Source organism: Cherax quadricarinatus, chromosome 63, assembly GCF_038502225.1.
Source record: "Cherax quadricarinatus isolate ZL_2023a chromosome 63, ASM3850222v1, whole genome shotgun sequence".
Classification (NCBI taxonomy): Eukaryota; Metazoa; Arthropoda; class Malacostraca; order Decapoda; family Parastacidae; genus Cherax; species Cherax quadricarinatus.
This window is the reverse complement of record NC_091354.1, coordinates 2,747,560-2,765,929: the sequence shown is the minus strand read 5'-3', so window position 1 is coordinate 2,765,929 and position 18,370 is coordinate 2,747,560. Positions and strand designations below refer to the sequence as shown.

At 41.1% G+C, this 18,370-nt stretch overlaps 1 protein-coding gene across 3 annotated transcripts in view; it reads left to right on the top strand.

The window, feature by feature from the left end:
- Positions 1–18,370, top strand: part of LOC128706434 (glutamate receptor ionotropic, delta-1) — a 69,971-nt gene that overhangs the window by 36,543 nt on the left and 15,058 nt on the right. For 2 of the 3 annotated variants that reach the window (XM_070098563.1, XM_070098562.1), the window contains 4 exons: positions 1,249–1,473; positions 13,389–13,622; positions 15,997–16,104; positions 16,307–16,825. In XM_070098563.1, coding sequence (XP_069954664.1) covers positions 1,249–1,473; positions 13,389–13,622; positions 15,997–16,104; positions 16,307–16,489 — 750 coding nt within the window. In that variant the 3' untranslated portion in view covers positions 16,490–16,825. Of the gene's footprint in view, positions 1–1,248; positions 1,474–13,388; positions 13,623–15,996; positions 16,105–16,306; positions 16,826–18,370 lie in introns of those variants that run through there. The other variant, XM_070098561.1, reaches the window with a different exon arrangement.

Below are 18,370 nucleotides of genomic sequence, written 5' to 3'. Positions count from 1 at the left end.
AAATTTCCAGCCAAGACAGGACTCGCAGCAATGGTTTCAAGTTGGAAAAATTCAGATTCAGGAAGGATATAGGAGAGCACTGGTTTGGTAATAGAGTTGTGGATGAGTGGAACAAACTTCCTCAGTTATTGAGGCTAAAACGTTGTGTAGTTTTAAAAGTAGGTTAGATAAATTCATGAGTGGGTGTGGGTGGGTGTGAGTTGGACCTGACTAGCTTGTGCTGCTGGGTCTGGTGCCGTGTTCCTTCCTTGAGTGGAGGTGACCAGACTGGGTGGGTCATTGAGCTAGTCCTGGGGGGGGACGTGGACCTGCTCTGCATGGGTCAGTAGGCCTGTTGCAGTGTTCCTTCTTTCTTATGTTCTTAAGTCTGCTGAGTCTTTTGCTATTGTAGGGAGTAATTTTCGTGTGCAAGTTTGGTACTAGTCCCTCTAGGATTTTCCAGGTGTATATAATCATGTATCTCTCCTGCCTGAGTTCCAGGGAGTACAGGTTCAGGAACTCCAAGCGCTCCCAGTAATTGAGGTGTTTTACCTCAATGATGCTAGTTTTTCACTAATTGCAAATATTTTGTATATTTTCATGCAAGCTTGTGTTTGTTTTGGTTGAAACTGGTAAAAATTGCAGAGTGAATAATGAGCATTGTTTAAACTGTATTGTACATACCTTAGTTATTTTTTTTCCTTTATTTTTCACCATATGAATTTATATTTTCTGTATACTGTATTAATGTTATGCATATGTGGTGGGCTCTCATAGGTTTGATAGAAATTACTCAAGAACTGTTGAATTAATAATTGCGTTGTTCTCGTGGGTGGTGGTTCAACCACTTCTGTAAGTGATCAAAATTTCTCTTGTCACATCTCTTCCTCACCACAACCTTCTCTCACCACATGCAAGACACCATCCTCCTCTCCCACAACAGTGGGGGCTGGAGAGCATATGCGAAGTGTGTTGTCAGTTATATTGGGAGAGAGGGTGTAATTGAATAAGGAAGAGGGAATGTGAGAAATAGAAGTTATGAAATGGAGAAAGGGGAATGGGAGGGATGATTCTTTGATTATAACATGGGTGTCTGGGAAATTAGATTCTGAATTCCAAACATCTGAGTTTCTAATGCTTTATAGGAATGCATTTGTTCAGTAGTAGAAGCTTTACTCTACAGTTTAAATAATACTACAATGAACTATGAAAGAGAAATTCAGCACTAAGGAGGCTGTATGTGTCATTTTACTGTGCCCTCTCTGGCAGGGTCAATTGTGGCCCAGAACCTCGGAGGTGCGAGTCTTCTCTGTATTCTGGCTGCTCTTCTGTTTGGTGGTAGCTGTGTCCTATGTGGGTAACCTGACAGCCTTCCTCACAGTGCCTGCCCTCTCCCCAACCATTGACAGTCTGGAGGATCTTCTTGACTCAAACTTTGTGTGGGGCATCAACAACTTTGGGGCTGCTGACTACCAGCTCTTCAAGACCAGTAAGGTAATGTGTGTGTGTACATGTATTTACCTAGATAAGTTTGAAAGTGTTGAACTCCAGCACTGAAGCCAGCCTCTTAATGTTGTTGACTGACTTGATCTGTCTTGCATATACTTTCAATCCCTTTCACGCCCTACTTAGATCATTCCACTAATCTAATTCTAAATTAATACTCTTTATGTTATCTGTGTCCCAGGCTATTTTGAATCTGTGCTCTTGCAGAAATGTGGGGGTTCAAGTTTGTTAAGTCTTTCTTCATTGCTTTTGTTCCTCATTGCACGTGTCAGCCTGGTGGTAATTATATATTTTTTTATTATTATTATTATCACACTTGCCGATTCCCACCAAGGCAGGGTGGCCCGAAAAAGAAAAACTTTCACCATCATTCACTCCATCACTGTCTTGCCAGAAGGGTGCTTTACACTACAGTTTTTAAACTGCAACATTAACACCCCTCCTTCAGAGTGCAGGCACTGTGCTTCCCATCTCCAGGACTCAAGTCCGGCCTGCCGGTTTCCCTGAACCCCTTCATAAATGTTACTTTGCTCACACTCCAACAGCACGTCAAGTATTAAAAACCATTTGTCTCCATTCACTCCTATCAAACACGCTCACGCATGCCTGCTGGAAGTCCAAGCCCCTCGCACACAAAACCACCTTTACCCCCTCCCTCCAACCTTTCCTAGGCCGACCCCTACCCCGCCTTCCTTCCACTACAGACTGATACACTCTTGAAGTAACTCTGTTTTGCTCCATTCTCTCTACATGTCCGAACCACCTCAACAACCCTTCCTCAGCCCTCTGGACAACAGTTTTGGTAATCCCGCACCTCCTCCTAACTTCCAAACTACGAATTCTCTGCATTATATTCACACCACACATTGCTCTCAGACATGACATCTCCACTGCCTCCAGCCTTCTCCTCGCTGCAACATTCATCACCCATGCTTCACACCCATATAAGAGCGTTGGTAAAACTATACTCTCATACATTCCCCTCTTTGCTTCCAAGGACAAAGTTCTTTGTCTCCACAGACTCCTAAGTGCACCACTCACCCTTTTCCCCTCATCAATTCTATGATTCACCTCATCTTTCATAGACCCATCCGCTGACACATCCAATCCCAAATATCTGAATACATTCACCTCCTCCATACTCTCTCCCTCCAATTTGATATCCAATCTTTCATCACCTAATCTTTTTGTTATCCTCATAACCTTACTCTTTCCTGTATTCACTTTTAATTTTCTTCTTTTGCACACCCCACCAAATTCATCCACCAATCTCTTGTTATATTAGGTAAAAGGACACATGCAACTAATGTGACATTTTATTGCAACAACATTTCGCTCTCCACGATCTTTGTCACTCTCCTGGAAAGCAAAATGTTGCCACAATAAAATGTCACATTAGTTGCAGGTGTTCTTTTACCTAACATTATTTTTTATTTTTTATTATCACACCGGCCGATTCCCACCAAGGCAGGGTGGCCCGAAAAAGAAAAACTTTCACCATCATTCACTCCATCACTGTCTTGCCAGAAGGGTGCTTTACACTACAGTTTTTAAACTGCAACATTAACACCCCTCCTTCAGAGTGCAGGCACTGTACTTCCCATCTCCAGGACTCAAGTCCGGCCTGCCGGTTTCCCTGAATCCCTTCATAAATGTTACTTTGCTCACACTCCAACAGCACGTCAAGTATTAAAAACCATTTGTCTCCATTCACTCCTATCAAACACGCTCACGCATGCCTGCTGGAAGTCCAAGCCCCTCGCACACAAAACCTCCTTTACCCCCTCCCTCCAACCCTTCCTAGGCCGACCCCTACCCCGCCTTCCTTCCACTACAGACTGATACACTCTTGAAGTCATTCTGTTTCGCTCCATTCTCTCTACATGTCCGAACCACCTCAACAACCCTTCCTCAGCCCTCTGGACAACAGTTTTGGTAATCCCGCACCTCCTCCTAACTTCCAAACTACGAATTCTCTGCATTATATTCACACCACACATTGCCCTCAGACATGACATCTCCACTGCCTCCAGCCTTCTCCTCGCTGCAACATTCATCACCCACGCTTCACACCCATATAAGAGCGTTGGTAAAACTATACTCTCATACATTCCCCTCTTTGCCTCCAAGGACAAAGTTCTTTGTCTCCACAGACTCCTAAGTGCACCACTCACTCTTTTTCCCTCATCAATTCTATGATTCACCTCATCTTTCATAGACCCATCTGCTGACACGTCCACTCCCAAATATCTGAATACGTTCACCTCCTCCATACTCTCTCCCTCCAATCTGATATTCAATCTTTCATCACCTAATCTTTTTGTTATCCTCATAACCTTACTCTTTCCTGTATTCACCTTTAATTTTCTTCTTTTGCACACCCTACCAAATTCATCCACCAATCTCTGCAACTTCTCTTCAGAATCTCCCAAGAGCACAGTGTCATCAGCAAAGAGCAGCTGTGACAACTCCCACTTTGTGTGTGATTCTTTATCTTTTAACTCCACGCCTCTTGCCAAGACCCTCGCATTTACTTCTCTTACAACCCCATCTATAAATATATTAAACAACCACGGTGACATCACACATCCTTGTCTAAGGCCTACTTTTACTGGGAAAAAATTTCCCTCTTTCCTACATACTCTAACTTGAGCCTCACTATCCTCGTAAAAACTCTTCACTGCTTTCAGTAACCTACCTCCTACACCATACACTTGCAACATCTGCCACATTGCCCCCCTATCCACCCTGTCATACGCCTTTTCCAAATCCATAAATGCCACAAAGACCTCTTTAGCCTTATCTAAATACTGTTCACTTATATGTTTCACTGTAAACACCTGGTCCACACACCCCCTACCTTTCCTAAAGCCTCCTTGTTCATCTGCTATCCTATTCTCCGTCTTACTCTTAATTCTTTCAATTATAACTCTACCATACACTTTACCAGGTACACTCAACAGACTTATCCCCCTATAATTTTTGCACTCTCTTTTATCCCCTTTGCCTTTATACAAAGGAACTATGCATGCTCTCTGCCAATCCCTAGGTACCTTACCTTCTTCCATACATTTATTAAATAATTGCACCAACCACTCCAAAACTATATCCCCACCTGCTTTTAACATTTCTATCTTTATCCCATCAATCCCGGCTGCCTTACCCCCTTTCATTTTACCTACTGCCTCACGAACTTCCCCCACACTCACAACTGGCTCTTCCTCACTCCTACAAGATGTTATTCCTCCTTGCCCTATACACGAAATCACAGCTTCCCTATCTTCATCAACATTTAACAATTCCTCAAAATATTCCTTCCATCTTCCCAATACCTCTAACTCTCCATTTAATAACTCTCCTCTCCTATTTTTAACTGACAAATCCATTTGTTCTCTAGGCTTTCTTAACTTGTTAATCTCACTCCAAAACTTTTTCTTATTTTCAACAAAATTTGTTGATAACATCTCACCCACTCTCTCATTTGCTCTCTTTTTACATTGCTTCACCACTCTCTTACCTTCTCTCTTTTTCTCCATATACTCTTCCCTCCTTGCATCACTTCTACTTTGTAAAAACTTCTCATATGCTAACTTTTTCTCCCTTACTACCTAACATATTGTCGGTAATTCTACCAACATTACTATATATTTTTAGTTTCATTTTACTTTTCCTTTTATCTTAATGTGAAGCCCAAACCCATGGGTGTAATTCAGCACAAGGAGCTGTGGAGACTATTCTCTGCTAATAGAGCCAGGCTTCTTTCATTATACTGTATGTAATACAGTACAGTACAGTAGTCCCCCCTATATCTGTGGGGGATATATTCCAAGACCTACCACGAATACCTAAAACTGAGCATAGTAGCGAATCCTGTATGTCGTTTTTTGTTTACATACATGCCTATGATATAGTATGATATAGTTGATAAATTATCCACTTTTTACTGATGGGAAGCACTTCATGGCTTCTCTACCATCACTACTTTTGTGCTTTGGGGCCATTATTAAGCAAAATTAAGGATTATTTCCTGGCCACAGTAAATTGCAGATAACTGCAACCGCAAAAACCAAATCTGTGGATATGGGGGTTTCTACTGTTTATTCAGTGATAGCAGGTCAGCTGGATTTTAATCAGTCATGTTCTGTTGAAGTAAAAATATTTATGCAGATCTGACAAATTATTTATTTTTTATTATCACACTGGCCGATTCCCACCAAGGCAGGGTGGCCCAAAAAAGAAAAACTTTCACCATCATTCACTCCATCACTGTCTTGCCAGAAGGGTGCTTTACACTACAGTTTTTAAACTGCAACATTAACACCCCTCCTTCAGAGTGCAGGCACTGTGCTTCCCATCTCCAGGACTCAAGTCCGGCCTGCCGGTTTCCCTGAACCCCTTCATAAATGTTACTTTGCTCACACTCCAACAGCATGTCAAGTATTAAAAACCATTTGTCTCCATTCACTCCTATCAAACACGTTCACGCATGCCTGCTGGAAGTCCAAGCCCCTCGCACACAAAACCTCCTTTACCCCCTCCCTCCAACCTTTCCTAGGCCGACCCCTACCCCACCTTCCTTCCACTACAGACTGATACACACTTGAAGTCACTGTTTCGCTCCATTCTCTCTACATGTCCGAACCACCTCAACAACCCTTCCTCAGCCCTCTGGACAACAGTTTTGGCAATCCCGCACCTCCTCCTAACTTCCAAACTACGAATTCTCTGCATTATATTCACACCACACATTGCTCTCAGACATGACATCTCCACTGCCTCCAGCCTTCTCCTCGCTGCAACATTCATTATCCATGCTTCACACCCATATAAGAGCGTTGGTAAAACTATACTCTCATACATTCCCCTCTTTGCTTCCAAGGACAAAGTTCTTTGTCTCCACAGACTCCTAAGTGCACCGCTCACCCTTTTCCCCTCATCAATTCTGTGATTCACCTCATCTTTCATAGACCCATCCACTGACACGTCCACTCCCAAATATCTGAATACGTTCACCTCCTCCATACTCTCTCCCTGCAATCTGATATCCACTCTTCATCACCTAATCTTTTTGTTATCCTCATAACCTTACTCTTTCCTGTATTCACTTTTAATTTTCTTCTTTTGCACACCCTACCAAATTTTGACAAAGTAGTACTATACTCTTGCATCTATAGGCTTAATTCCTGTTCATAATCTTGCATAAATTTAAAATAAATATATATTTATGTAAACTAATGTTATTTCAAAACCATTACAAGGTTGCTTCATTATCTGACTAAATTACAACATTTTCCAAACTTCAAAATGTCTGAGTATGTATCTTAAGAAGGTAAACTATCAGTTTGGTTTCAACTTACTGTGTAACACTATTGGTTCTGAGATGTTCATTGTCTTCGGGGAAACTACTCTTGCCTTGTATAGTTTGCGACTTTAATATTTTTGCCTTAATATTTCTTCTGAGTGTATACAGTAAGGCCCCGCTTTGTGGCGGTTCACCTTATGGCGTTCCGCTAATACTGACATTTCAAATTATGACCAAAACTCGCTATACAGCTCCCCCCACCTGACTTTCTAATACGGTCACCACGTGCCACCTGGTTTGTTTACATTCTCCATGAGCACAGTTCTCCATTATGTCTGGAAACTTTCCAAAATTTCAAGTGTTTTAAAGTTATTTCATATTTTATATATACTCTGATAATTATACTTATGTGTACCTGTAACTAAATAACCTTACACACTGTGCTGGCATGCAGGTACACATTAAAATGACTAAGAGTGTCTTCTTAGTCTTGAAGATGCCATATTAATGATAATAATAAAGCACAATAATAATCGCTTTGAGGTGCATTAAATGTCATATATTTAGTTAATATAAACATTTTCATTAATCCATCTATGATAATTTTTCAGATTATATAATAAACATGCTGCGTAACATATAAACATGAAAAATGCACCCCGCAGTAGAATAAATTAACATAAATATGGAATTGACGGGATCATGGCAGAAATGTTAAAAGCAGGGGGGGGATATAGTGTTGGAGTGGTTGGTATTTTTGTTTAATAAATGTATGAAAGAGGGGAAGGTACCTAGGGATTGGAAGAGAGCATGTATAATTCCTTTATATAAAGGGAAGGGGGACAAGTTTACTGAGTGTAAAGAGGAATAAGTTTACTGAGTGTACCAGGAAAAGTGTATGGAATGGTTATTATTGAAAGAATTAGAGGCAAGACAGAATGTAGAATTGCGGATGAGCAAGAAGGTTTTAGAGTGGGTAGGGGATGTATAGATCAAGTGTTTACATTGAAGCATATATGTGAACAGTATTTAGATAAAAGTAGGGAAGTTTTCATTGCATTTATGGATTTAGAAAAGGCATATGAAAGAGTGGATAGGGGAGCAATGTGGCAGATGTTGCAAGTACAGTGGACCCCCGCCTTACGATAATCTGTTCCTGAGAGCTCATCGTAAGCCGAAATTATCATTAGCCAAATTAATTTTCCCCATAAGAAATAATGGAAATCATACCACAGGTGGGATTGAACCTGCGGTCAGAGAGTCTCAAAACTCCAAAGTATGAAAAAAAAAAATTTTTTTACCACATGAAATATTAATTTTAATACACACAAACTGAAGAAGACATGTACAATTACTACTCTAATAAGAATAGAATACACGACACTTACCTTTATTGAAGATCTGGTGATGATTGATGGGATGGGAGGAGGGGAGTGTGTGGAAGTTATTGTTTAGAAGGGGAATCCCCTTCCATTAAGACTTGAGGTAGCAAGTCCTTTTCCGGGGTTACTTCCCTTCTTCTTTTAATGCCACTAGGACCAGCTTGAGAGTCACTGGACCTCTGTCGCACAACAAATCTGTCCATAGAGCTCTGTACCTCCCGTTCCTTTAAGACTTTTCTAAAATGGGCCATAACATTGTCATTGTACAGGTTGCCAACACGGCTTGCAGTAGCTGCGTCAGGATGATTTTCATCCGTAAATGTTTGCAGTTCAACCCACTTTGCACGCATTTCTTTAATCTCTTTTTTCAATTCCATACTAATTCTCGCCCTTTTTACCACAGGGATGGCACTAGAAGCTTTCTTGGGGTTCATGGTGACTTATTATGCACTTACAAGCATTAAAAACACTGGGATAATGTAAAATGTACCTAATGTATGCGTAGATGCGACCGCACTGGCTGGCTTGTAAACACTGGTGCTGAGGCCACACGTGGGACATGTCCTGGACGAATCATGTAAGGCGAGTTTTTTATCGTGAGGCGAGGCAAAATTTTTGCATTCAAATGCTTCGTATGGTGGATTTAACATAACGCGATGCGTTCATAAAGCGGGGTCCACTGTATATATAATAGGTAGTAAGTTAATAAATGCTGTAAAGAGTTTTTATGAGGATAGTGAGGCTCAGGTTAGGGTGCGTAGAAGAGAGGGAGACTATTTCCCGGTAAAAGTAGGTCTTAGACAGGGATGTGTAATGTAACCATTGTTGTTTAATATATTTATAGATGGGGTTGTAAAAGAAGTAAATGCCAGGGTGTTCGGGAGAGGGGTGGGATTAAATTATGGGGAATCAACTACAAAATGGGAATTGACAGTTACTTTTTGCTGATGATACTGTGCTTATGGGAGATTCTAAAGAAATGACCAGTAGGTCATTTCTAACTTCAAAAAACTGTACACCAGAGTAGTGTTTCAAAGGTGCTTTGAAGTGACCTCGGACATAGATTTGACCCTAAGAGAGTTGTAGAGGAATCACTTCAATATCCTCCATTGCATAAGCCTTATAGGTAAGGCTTGGGAGGGAGTGACTTCCAGGACTTTGATCTCTGCTTGGAGAAAACTGTGACCAAAATGTGTCCAAGAGAGGGATTCTGAAGGGTTTGGGGCTGACCTTGAGGACCCTACACCTGTTGTTGAATCCATTGTATCTCTGGCCAAGTCCATGGGGTTGGAGGTTAGTAGTGAGGATGTGGAAGAGTTGGTGGAGGACCACAGGGAAGAGCTAACCATGGAAGAGCTGCAAGAGCTTCATCTGGAACAGCAACAAACCACAGCTCAGGAACTTGCTTCAGAGGAGGAGGAAGAGGGAGTGAAGGAGGTGCCTTCTTCAGAGATTAAGGAGATTTGTACAATGTGGACTAGGGTGCAAGCTTTTGCCGAGAAATATCACCCTGACCAAGCTGAAACAAGCTACATCTGCAACAGGTTCAGTGACAGAACCTTGTCCCACTTCAGGGAAATCTTAAAGAGATGCCAGAAAGAGTTCTCTGGATAGATATTTTGTGTGACAGGAGTCCAGTGACTCTCAAGCTGGTCCTAGTGGCATTAAAAGACAAAGCAGGGAAGTAACTCCAGATAGGGTTTTGATACCTGAAGTCCTTATGGAAGGGGATTCCCCTTCCAAACAATAAACTCTCCTCGTCCCTATCTTCCATAAGCCAACAGTCTTCAATAAAGGTAAGTAATACTGATTTAATTGTTCATGTATTTATTTTATTTAGTTCTCATTGTTTTGTGTATGTAAAACTATAATTAATCTCTAAAAAATGTATTTTTTGTGAATATTTTTGGGTGTCTGGAACAGATTAATTTTTTTTTTTTTCAACAAGTCGGCCGTCTCCCACCGAGGCAGGGTGACCCAAAAAGAAAGAAAATCCCCAAAAAGAAAATACTTTCATCATCATTCAACACTTTCACCTCACTCACACATAATCACTGTTTTTGCAGAGGTGCTCAGAACACAGCAGTTTAGAAGCATATACAGTGGACCCCTGCATACCGTTGGCATCACATAACGTTTAATCCGCATACCGCTCGCTTTAATCGCAAAAATTTTGCCTTGCATACCGCTCAAAAACCCGCTCACCGCTGTTCGTCCGAGACGCGTCCAATGTGCGCCCTCAGCCAGCCTCACATGTGCCGCCCGTGCCATTGTTTACCAGTCAGCCTCCGCGGTAACATCCAAGCATACAATCGGAACATTTCGTATTATTACATTGTTTTTGGTGATTTTCTCTGGAAAATAAGTGACCATGGGCCCCAAGAAAGCTTCTAGTGCCAACCCTACAGCAATAAGGGTGAGAATTACTATAGAGATGAAGAAAGAGATCATTGATAAGTATGAAAGTGGAGTGCGTATCGCCGACCTGGCCAGGTTGTACAAGAAACCCCAATCAACCATCGCTACTATTGTGGGCACCAGAAAGGCAATCAAGGAAGCTGTTCTTGCCAAAGGTTTAACTGTGTTTTCGAAACAAAGATCGCAAGTGATGGAAGATGTTGAGACTCTTATTGGTGTGGATAAATGAAAAACAGCTAGCAGGAGATAGCGTCTCTCAAGCGATCATAAGCGAAAAGGCTAGGAAGTTGCATGAGGATTTAATTAAAAAAATGCCTGCAACTAGTGCTGATGTGAGTGAATTTAAGGCCAGCAAAGGTTGGTTTGAGAGATTTAAGAAGCGTAGTGGCATACATAGTGTGATAAGGCATGGTGAGGCTGCCAGTTCGGACCACAAAGCGGCTGAAAAATATGTGCATGAATTCAAGGAGTACATAGAGGCTGAAGGACTGAAACCTGAACAAGTGTTTAATTGTGATGAAACAGGCCTGTTTTGGAAGAAAATGCCAAGCAGGACCTACATTACTCAGGAGGAAACGGCACTCCCAGGACATAAGCCTATGAAAGACAGGCTTACTTTGTTGATGTGTTCCAATGCTACTGGTGATTGCAAAGTTAAGCCTTTATTAGTGTATCACTCTGAAACTCCCAGAGCGTTCAGGCAAAAGAATGTCCTCAAGGAGAATTTGTGTGTGCTGTGGAGGGCAAACAGTAAGGCATGGGTCACTAGGGACTTTTTCTATGACTGGTTACACCATGCATTTGCCCCCAATGTGAAAGATTACCTAACTGAAAAGAAATTAGAACTTAAGTGCCTCCTGGTGTTAGACAATGCCCCTGGTCATCCTACAGACGTGGCAGAGCGACTTTATGGGGACATGAAATTCATTAAGGTGAAGTTTTTGCCTCCTAATACCACTCCTCTCCTGCAGCCCATGGACCAGCAGGTTATTGCAAACTTCAAAAAACTGTACACAAAAGCTCTGTTTGAAAGGTGCTTTGTAGTGACCTCAGAAACTCAACTGACTAAGAGAGTTTTGGAGAGAGCACTTTAATATCCTCAATTGTGTAAACCTTATAGGTAAGGGTTGGGAGGGAGTGACTAAGAAGACCTTGAACTCTGCTTGGAAGAAACTGTGGCCAGAATGTGTAGACAAAAGGGATTTTGAAGGGTTTGAGGCTAACCCTGAGAGGATTATGCCAGTTGAGGAATCCATTGTGGCATTGGGAAAGTCCTTGGGGTTGGAGGTTAGTGGGAAGGATGTGGAAGAGTTGGTGGAGGAGGACAATGAAGAACTAACCACTGATGAGCTGATAGATCAACTTCAACAGCAAGAGGCCAGACCTGAGGAAACTGGTTCAGAGGAGGGGAGAGAGAAATTGAAGAAGTTGCCTACTACAAATATTAAGGAAATCTGTGCAAAGTGGCTTGAAGTGCAAACCTTCATGGATGAAAATCACCCTCACACAGCTATTGCAAGCCGTGCTGGTGATTATTACACTGACAAAGTTGTGAAACACTTTAGGGAAGTCATAAAGGAACGAGAGGTACAGGCCACTATGGATAGATATGTTGTGCGAAAGAAGTCCAGTGACTCTAAAGCTGGTCCTAGTGGCATTAAAAGAAGAAGGGAAGTAACCCCAGAAAAGGACTCAACACCTCAAGTCTTAATGGAAGGGGATTCCCCTTCTAAACACTAACACTTTCTCTCTCCTCCTCCCATCCCATCAATCATCACCAGATCTTCAATAAAAGTAAGTGTCATGTAATTGTGCATGCCTTTTTCAGTTTGTGTGTATTAAAATTAACATTTCATGTGGTAAAATTTTTTTTTTTTCATACTTTTGGGTGTCTTGCACGGATTAATTTGATTTCCATTATTTCTTATGGGGAAAATTCATTCGCATACCGATCATTTCGCATAACAATGAGCCCTCTTGCACGGATTAAAATCGCTATGCGGGGGTCCACTGTACGTATAAAGATACACAACATATCCCTCCAAACTGCTAATATCCCGAAACCCCTCCTTTAGAGTGCAGGCATTGTACTTCCCATTTCCAGGACTCAAGTCCGGCTATATAAAAATAACCAGTTTCCCTGAATCCCTTCACTAAATATTACCCTGCTCACACTCCAACAGATTGTCAGATCCCAAATACCATTCGTTTCCATTCACTCCTATCGAACACGCTCATGCACGCCTGTATTTACATTAATTCTTATGGGAATAATTATTTCGGTTTTAGGCCGGCCTTCTGGAATGCATTATGGCTGATAACCGAGGGCCAACTGTACTGTCTATGTATTTTATCGCTCTGGGGCGCTTTAAGCATTGTAGTATGTTACGTGTGGGTGGGGTGAGCTGACCTGGCTGGCTACCATACCTCCCACTCCTGACTTCCTACAAATAAATATGACTCGCCTCTCACCCTACATTAAGACTACAAATATTTTAAAGTAAGTAATGAGTGCACTGTTTGCGTATTTTACTTTTTATTGTTTTTAATGCCTAGTTCGATTGCTAACTTAATATATGTAAGTGTAAACTTATCTGGCATTTATATGCATTTATAAGTGGGAAAAATGGCATTCTGTTGTCCAGCAGTAGCCTGGAACCTAACCTGCCTTATAAGTTAGGTTCAGTTAGGCTACTTCTGATTGGGTTATATGCCTAATGGACCTTAAGCTAACCTACTAGTAACCTAGCTCATGCCTTATTGTAGGTTCCTATTGACCTGCATTTCCTGCCTCTTCACAGGTGCCTCTTTATCAGAATATCTTCCGAGGACTGACATTTTGTCCGTCTCTAGTGGAGTGCATGCAGCGAGCCCTGAATGAGCACTTTGCTTTCATCTCCTTCAAGACTTACCTGAGAGACGCAATTGCCATGCATTTTATTGACAAGAATGGAGAGACTAGGGTGTATCTGGCCAAGGATAGTTTCTTCCCTGCAGACACTGGCTATGCTGTGCAGAAGGGTTCACCAATCAAAGTGAGTGTCTTAATTGGAGGCAAAAATTGTGTGCTGTTGATCTCTTAGTGTTGAATTTCATCCTTAGAATGTGGTCTTTGTTTTGTTTTATAATGGTGGATATCTTTCATTTAATGGATTTCAGAATTATTTTATCTGTTGGTAATTTTTTCATTCAATTACTCATTTCACAATTCTCAATCATATAATACAGTACATGTATGTGTGTGTGAGTGAGTTACCAACATAACCCAAAAGACTGGTTTATACTAAGACTGGCCTTAGTATAAACCAGAGACAAGATGTCCGATGAAGAGACTGAAAATCAGTTGTGTAAAACATGACTTAAGTAACACATGGGACTTATCTTTCTTTCAACGCACGTCTGTATCCCATCAAGGCGGGGTGGCCCAAAAGAAAAAATGAAAGTTTCTTCTTTTACATTTAGTAATATATACAGGAGAAGGGGTTACTAGCCCCGTGCGCCTAGCATTTTAGTTGCCTCTTACAACACACATGGTTTACGGAGGAGGAATTCTGTTCCACTTCCCCATGGAGGTAAATGGAAATAAACAAGAACAAGAACTAGTAAGAAAAAATAGAAAACCCAGAAGGGTGTGTGTATATATGCTTGTACAGGCATGTGTAGTGTGGCCTTAATGTAAGTTGAAGTAGTTGTACAGCCATGTGTAGTGTGGCCTTAATGTAAGTTGAAGTAGCAAGACGTACCTGAAATCTTGTATGTTTATGAGACAGAAAAAAAGACACCAGCAATCCTACCATTGTGTAAAACAATTACAGGCTTTCGTTTTACACTCACTTGGCAGGACGGTAGTACCTCCCTGGGCAGTTGCTGTCTACCAACCTACTACCTAGACATGGGACTTATATATGCACATAATTTTCAGGATGCCATATTTTACTAAATGAAGATTATGGCATACTCTTTGAAAATATGTAGCAAACTTTTAACTGTGTAATGGCAAAAACATGTAGAAAAATTGCATACAAACTGAATTTATGATGTACTGTACATCAAGACTTATAAGAAACAGGAATCCAAGGGTTATCCTATAGCTATACATCTTTAGTAAGGTTTCACTTAAATTATGCAGCTTAGTTCTTGTCATCATATTACAGAATGGATATACAAAACTGTATTAGAGAATGTACAGAGAAGGATGACAAAATTAATCCACCGTATGAGGAATCTTTCTAGGTAGTTGGGTGGTAGACAGTAACTGCCCAGGGAGGTACTACTGTCCCGCCAAGTGAGTGTGAAACAGAAACCTGTAATTGTTTTACATGTTGGTAGGATTGCTGGTATCTTTTTTTTTCTGTCTTGTACATGCAAGGTTTCAGGTATGTCTTGCTACATCTACTTACAGCGGGCCTCCAGCAGCAACAACCTGGTTGACCAGGCAATCATCAGACAAGCCTGGCCCATAGATGGACTCAAAGAGTAGATAAACTTTCAAAACTCTTCAAAGGTAGGTCATACTACACATGCATGTACAAGCATATATATATATATATATATATACACACACCCCTCTGGACTTTCTTCTTTGTTTATTTCTGCTTATTTCCATGGGGAAGCTGAACAGAATTCTTCCTCTGTAAGTCATACGTGTCGTAAAAGGGAACTAAAACGCCCATAGCAAGGGGCTAGTAACTCCTCCTGTATATATTGCTAAATTTAAAAGGAGAAACTTTTGTTTTTCTTTTAGGGTCACCCTGCCTCGGTGGGATGCGGCTGGTCTGTTGAAAAAAGAAGAACAAGTAATCTTACAAATGATGGAAGATTGAGTCTTGAAATTACACTCGTGAGAGACATATAATGAGGGGAGATATAACTGAAGCACAGTACAGTTATAAGAGTGAAAACAGATTTAAGCCAAGGATATATATAAATAGGGTTCTAAGAATAACTAACCAAAATAGAATTCCAGTCAGTGAATACAAGTTTGATAAAATCATATTTAGAAAGAGTATAGAAAAGTACTATATTATATTACACTATATTACACTTGTAGAAGAGTGGAACACTCTGCCAAGTAGTTATTGAAGCCACCACTTGGGTAACTTCAAAATAAGGTTAGACAAATATATGAGTGAGAAGGGGGCCAGTAGGCCTACTTCAGTATTAGTGTATTCATATGTTCTTATTAATAATTATTGTTTATCATATAAAATATTATTATTATTGATGATAAAAAGACACTGACAGAATATAAACCTTTATTCATTCTGCATTTCACTATAAGATGGTCAGAATAGGCGAGCAGGTGAGGTGTGAACCAATGTTAGGAAAGCAGTGTACTGAGGAGCATGTATTTGTACTGTACTGTATCTGTCTTGCATATTATGTGTGTTAATTTAATGCATCTGGCAGCGAGTGTTTGACGGCATCCTGAAGCGGCTCCTTGGGGGTGGGTTTGTTGCCAAGTGGATGTCTACACTTATTGACCAGCACACATTGGACACCCAGAGCAGAGCAGCAGTGAGTAGATCTAGTCATGTGTGTCTGGGGATATCAGAGGTATTGTAATTGCAGTAAAGGAAAATTAATGTAAAGATTTTGAGTACTCTATGATTAAATAAATTTTTCATGAGACATGGCATTTTATCTTAGCTATTGGGTATACCAGCACCTTGAAGAATTATGAGAGTACAAATGTCTTAAATGGATGCACTACCTACAGGCAGCTGCAGCAGTGTGTGGTGAGGCAAGTACAATGCTTGAGGGTAATCACCTAAGCCTTACCTTGTACCATCTGCAAGGGGTCTTTGTAGTCTATGCCGTTGGGCTGCTCTTCTCATTGGTCATTTTCATCTGCGAGCTTATTCTCAGTGGTGTTTCCAGGAGCAGGTGGCAGACAGATTGAGGTAACCAAACATCTTTAACTGTGTATTTAGAGATAGACTATGGTAGAATGATTCTTGAAAGAATTGAGGGTAAGATAAAGTAGGATTACAGAGGAACAGGGAGGATTTAGGGAGGGTAGATGTGTAAATTGTGTTTTCATTCAAATATGCAAGTGAATAGTATTTAGAGGAAGGTTAGGAACTATTTGTTGCAAAACAGTGATGGAGTGAATGATAATGATTGTTTCTTCTTTTTTTTGGGTCACCCTGCCTTGGTGGGATTTGGCTGTGTTAAAAAAATAGGGGAGCAGTGTGGCAAATGTATGGAGTAGGTTACTAAAAGCAATAGTTTTTGTGTTGAAAGTGAGAATCAGGGTATGTACGAGAGAAAGAGTGCCTGTACTCTGAAGGAGTGGGGATATTTGCAGTTTGGATGAGCATCTGAACTGTAGTATTGGTGCACCTTTGACAAGACAGTGATGGTATTTCTTCATTTTTGGGTCACCCTACCTCAGTGGGAGGCAGCCAGTGTGTTAGTGTATATATATCCACTCGACCTAGGAAATAACTCTTTGTATTTTATTAATTTACTAACACACTGGCCAATTCCCACCAAGGCAGGGTGGCCCGAAAAAGAAAAACTTTCACCATCATTCACTCCATCACTGTCTTGCCAGAAGGGTGCTTTACACTACAGTTTTTAAACTGCAACATTAACATCCCTGCTTCAGAGTGCAGGCACTGTACTTCCCATCTCCAGGACTCAAGTCCGGCCTGCCGGTTTCCCTGAATCCCTTCATAAATGTTACTTTGCTCACACTCCAACAGCATGTCAAGTATTAAAAAACCATTTGTCTCCATTCACTCCTATCAAACACGCTCACGCATGCCTGCTGGAGGTCAAAGCCCCTTGCACACAAAACCTCTTTTACCCCCTCTAGCCTTTCCTAGGCCGACCCCTACCCTGGCTTCCTTCCACTACAGACTGATACACTCTTGAAGTCATTCTGTTTCGCTCCATTCTCTTTGTCGTAAGGGGTTCTTGAATGGAGATATCGTAGGTAGAAAGTAGACACACTTGTAGGATGGTAAATGTATTGTCAGACTGAGATGAGAGATGGAGCCCGGTGCCTAGCCTGTTCACGCCTCTAAGGTCTGCCGCCGAGTGAGGCCGGGACAGAGGAATGGGCCTCCTCGTGTGCATCCCGTGACGTCACACCAAGTCACAGGCCTACGAGGGATCTCGTGTCTAAAGCACAGGGATGATACTAATATGCTATGCTATATAATACAGGGAATACAGGGATCAGCAACTATGCTGACAGCTCGGTCATGTTACGTATGTCGTCCCGACATACACTACTATACTATAGGCTGAACAGGCAGGCGGATCTGGGCTGATTCTATACAATAACAAATTCATGTATAACTTAGAACTAATGGATGGTACAACATGATTTTGACGTAATGGGTGTTAACGTAATCATTACAAACTATAAGAACAAATCATTATACAATATGGATGGAATTGATCGATCGATCTGTATTCATGCACTCTACGGATTCTGAGGAAGAATAAATATATACAAAGAAGTGTTTAACAGAAAGGCAGATTCGGTGCACTCAAATCTAGACTGTTAATTCTCAGAATACGGAGGGAACGTGAACACGAAAATTTCTGACAAACTGATCAGCTAATAACAAAACACACAGTTGACAAATTCATTCATCTCGGACATCTAATTATACAGACTATGTACATTTAAACCCAATTCTGCGAGGGTAAGGTTTACATATGCAGAATGGTTATCATCTCTGGGAGGATCGAATTCCTCTGCAATGGCTAACACATGCCTTGACAAAGAGATCTGAAGGAGTATCTACAAAAGATACAGCTACAA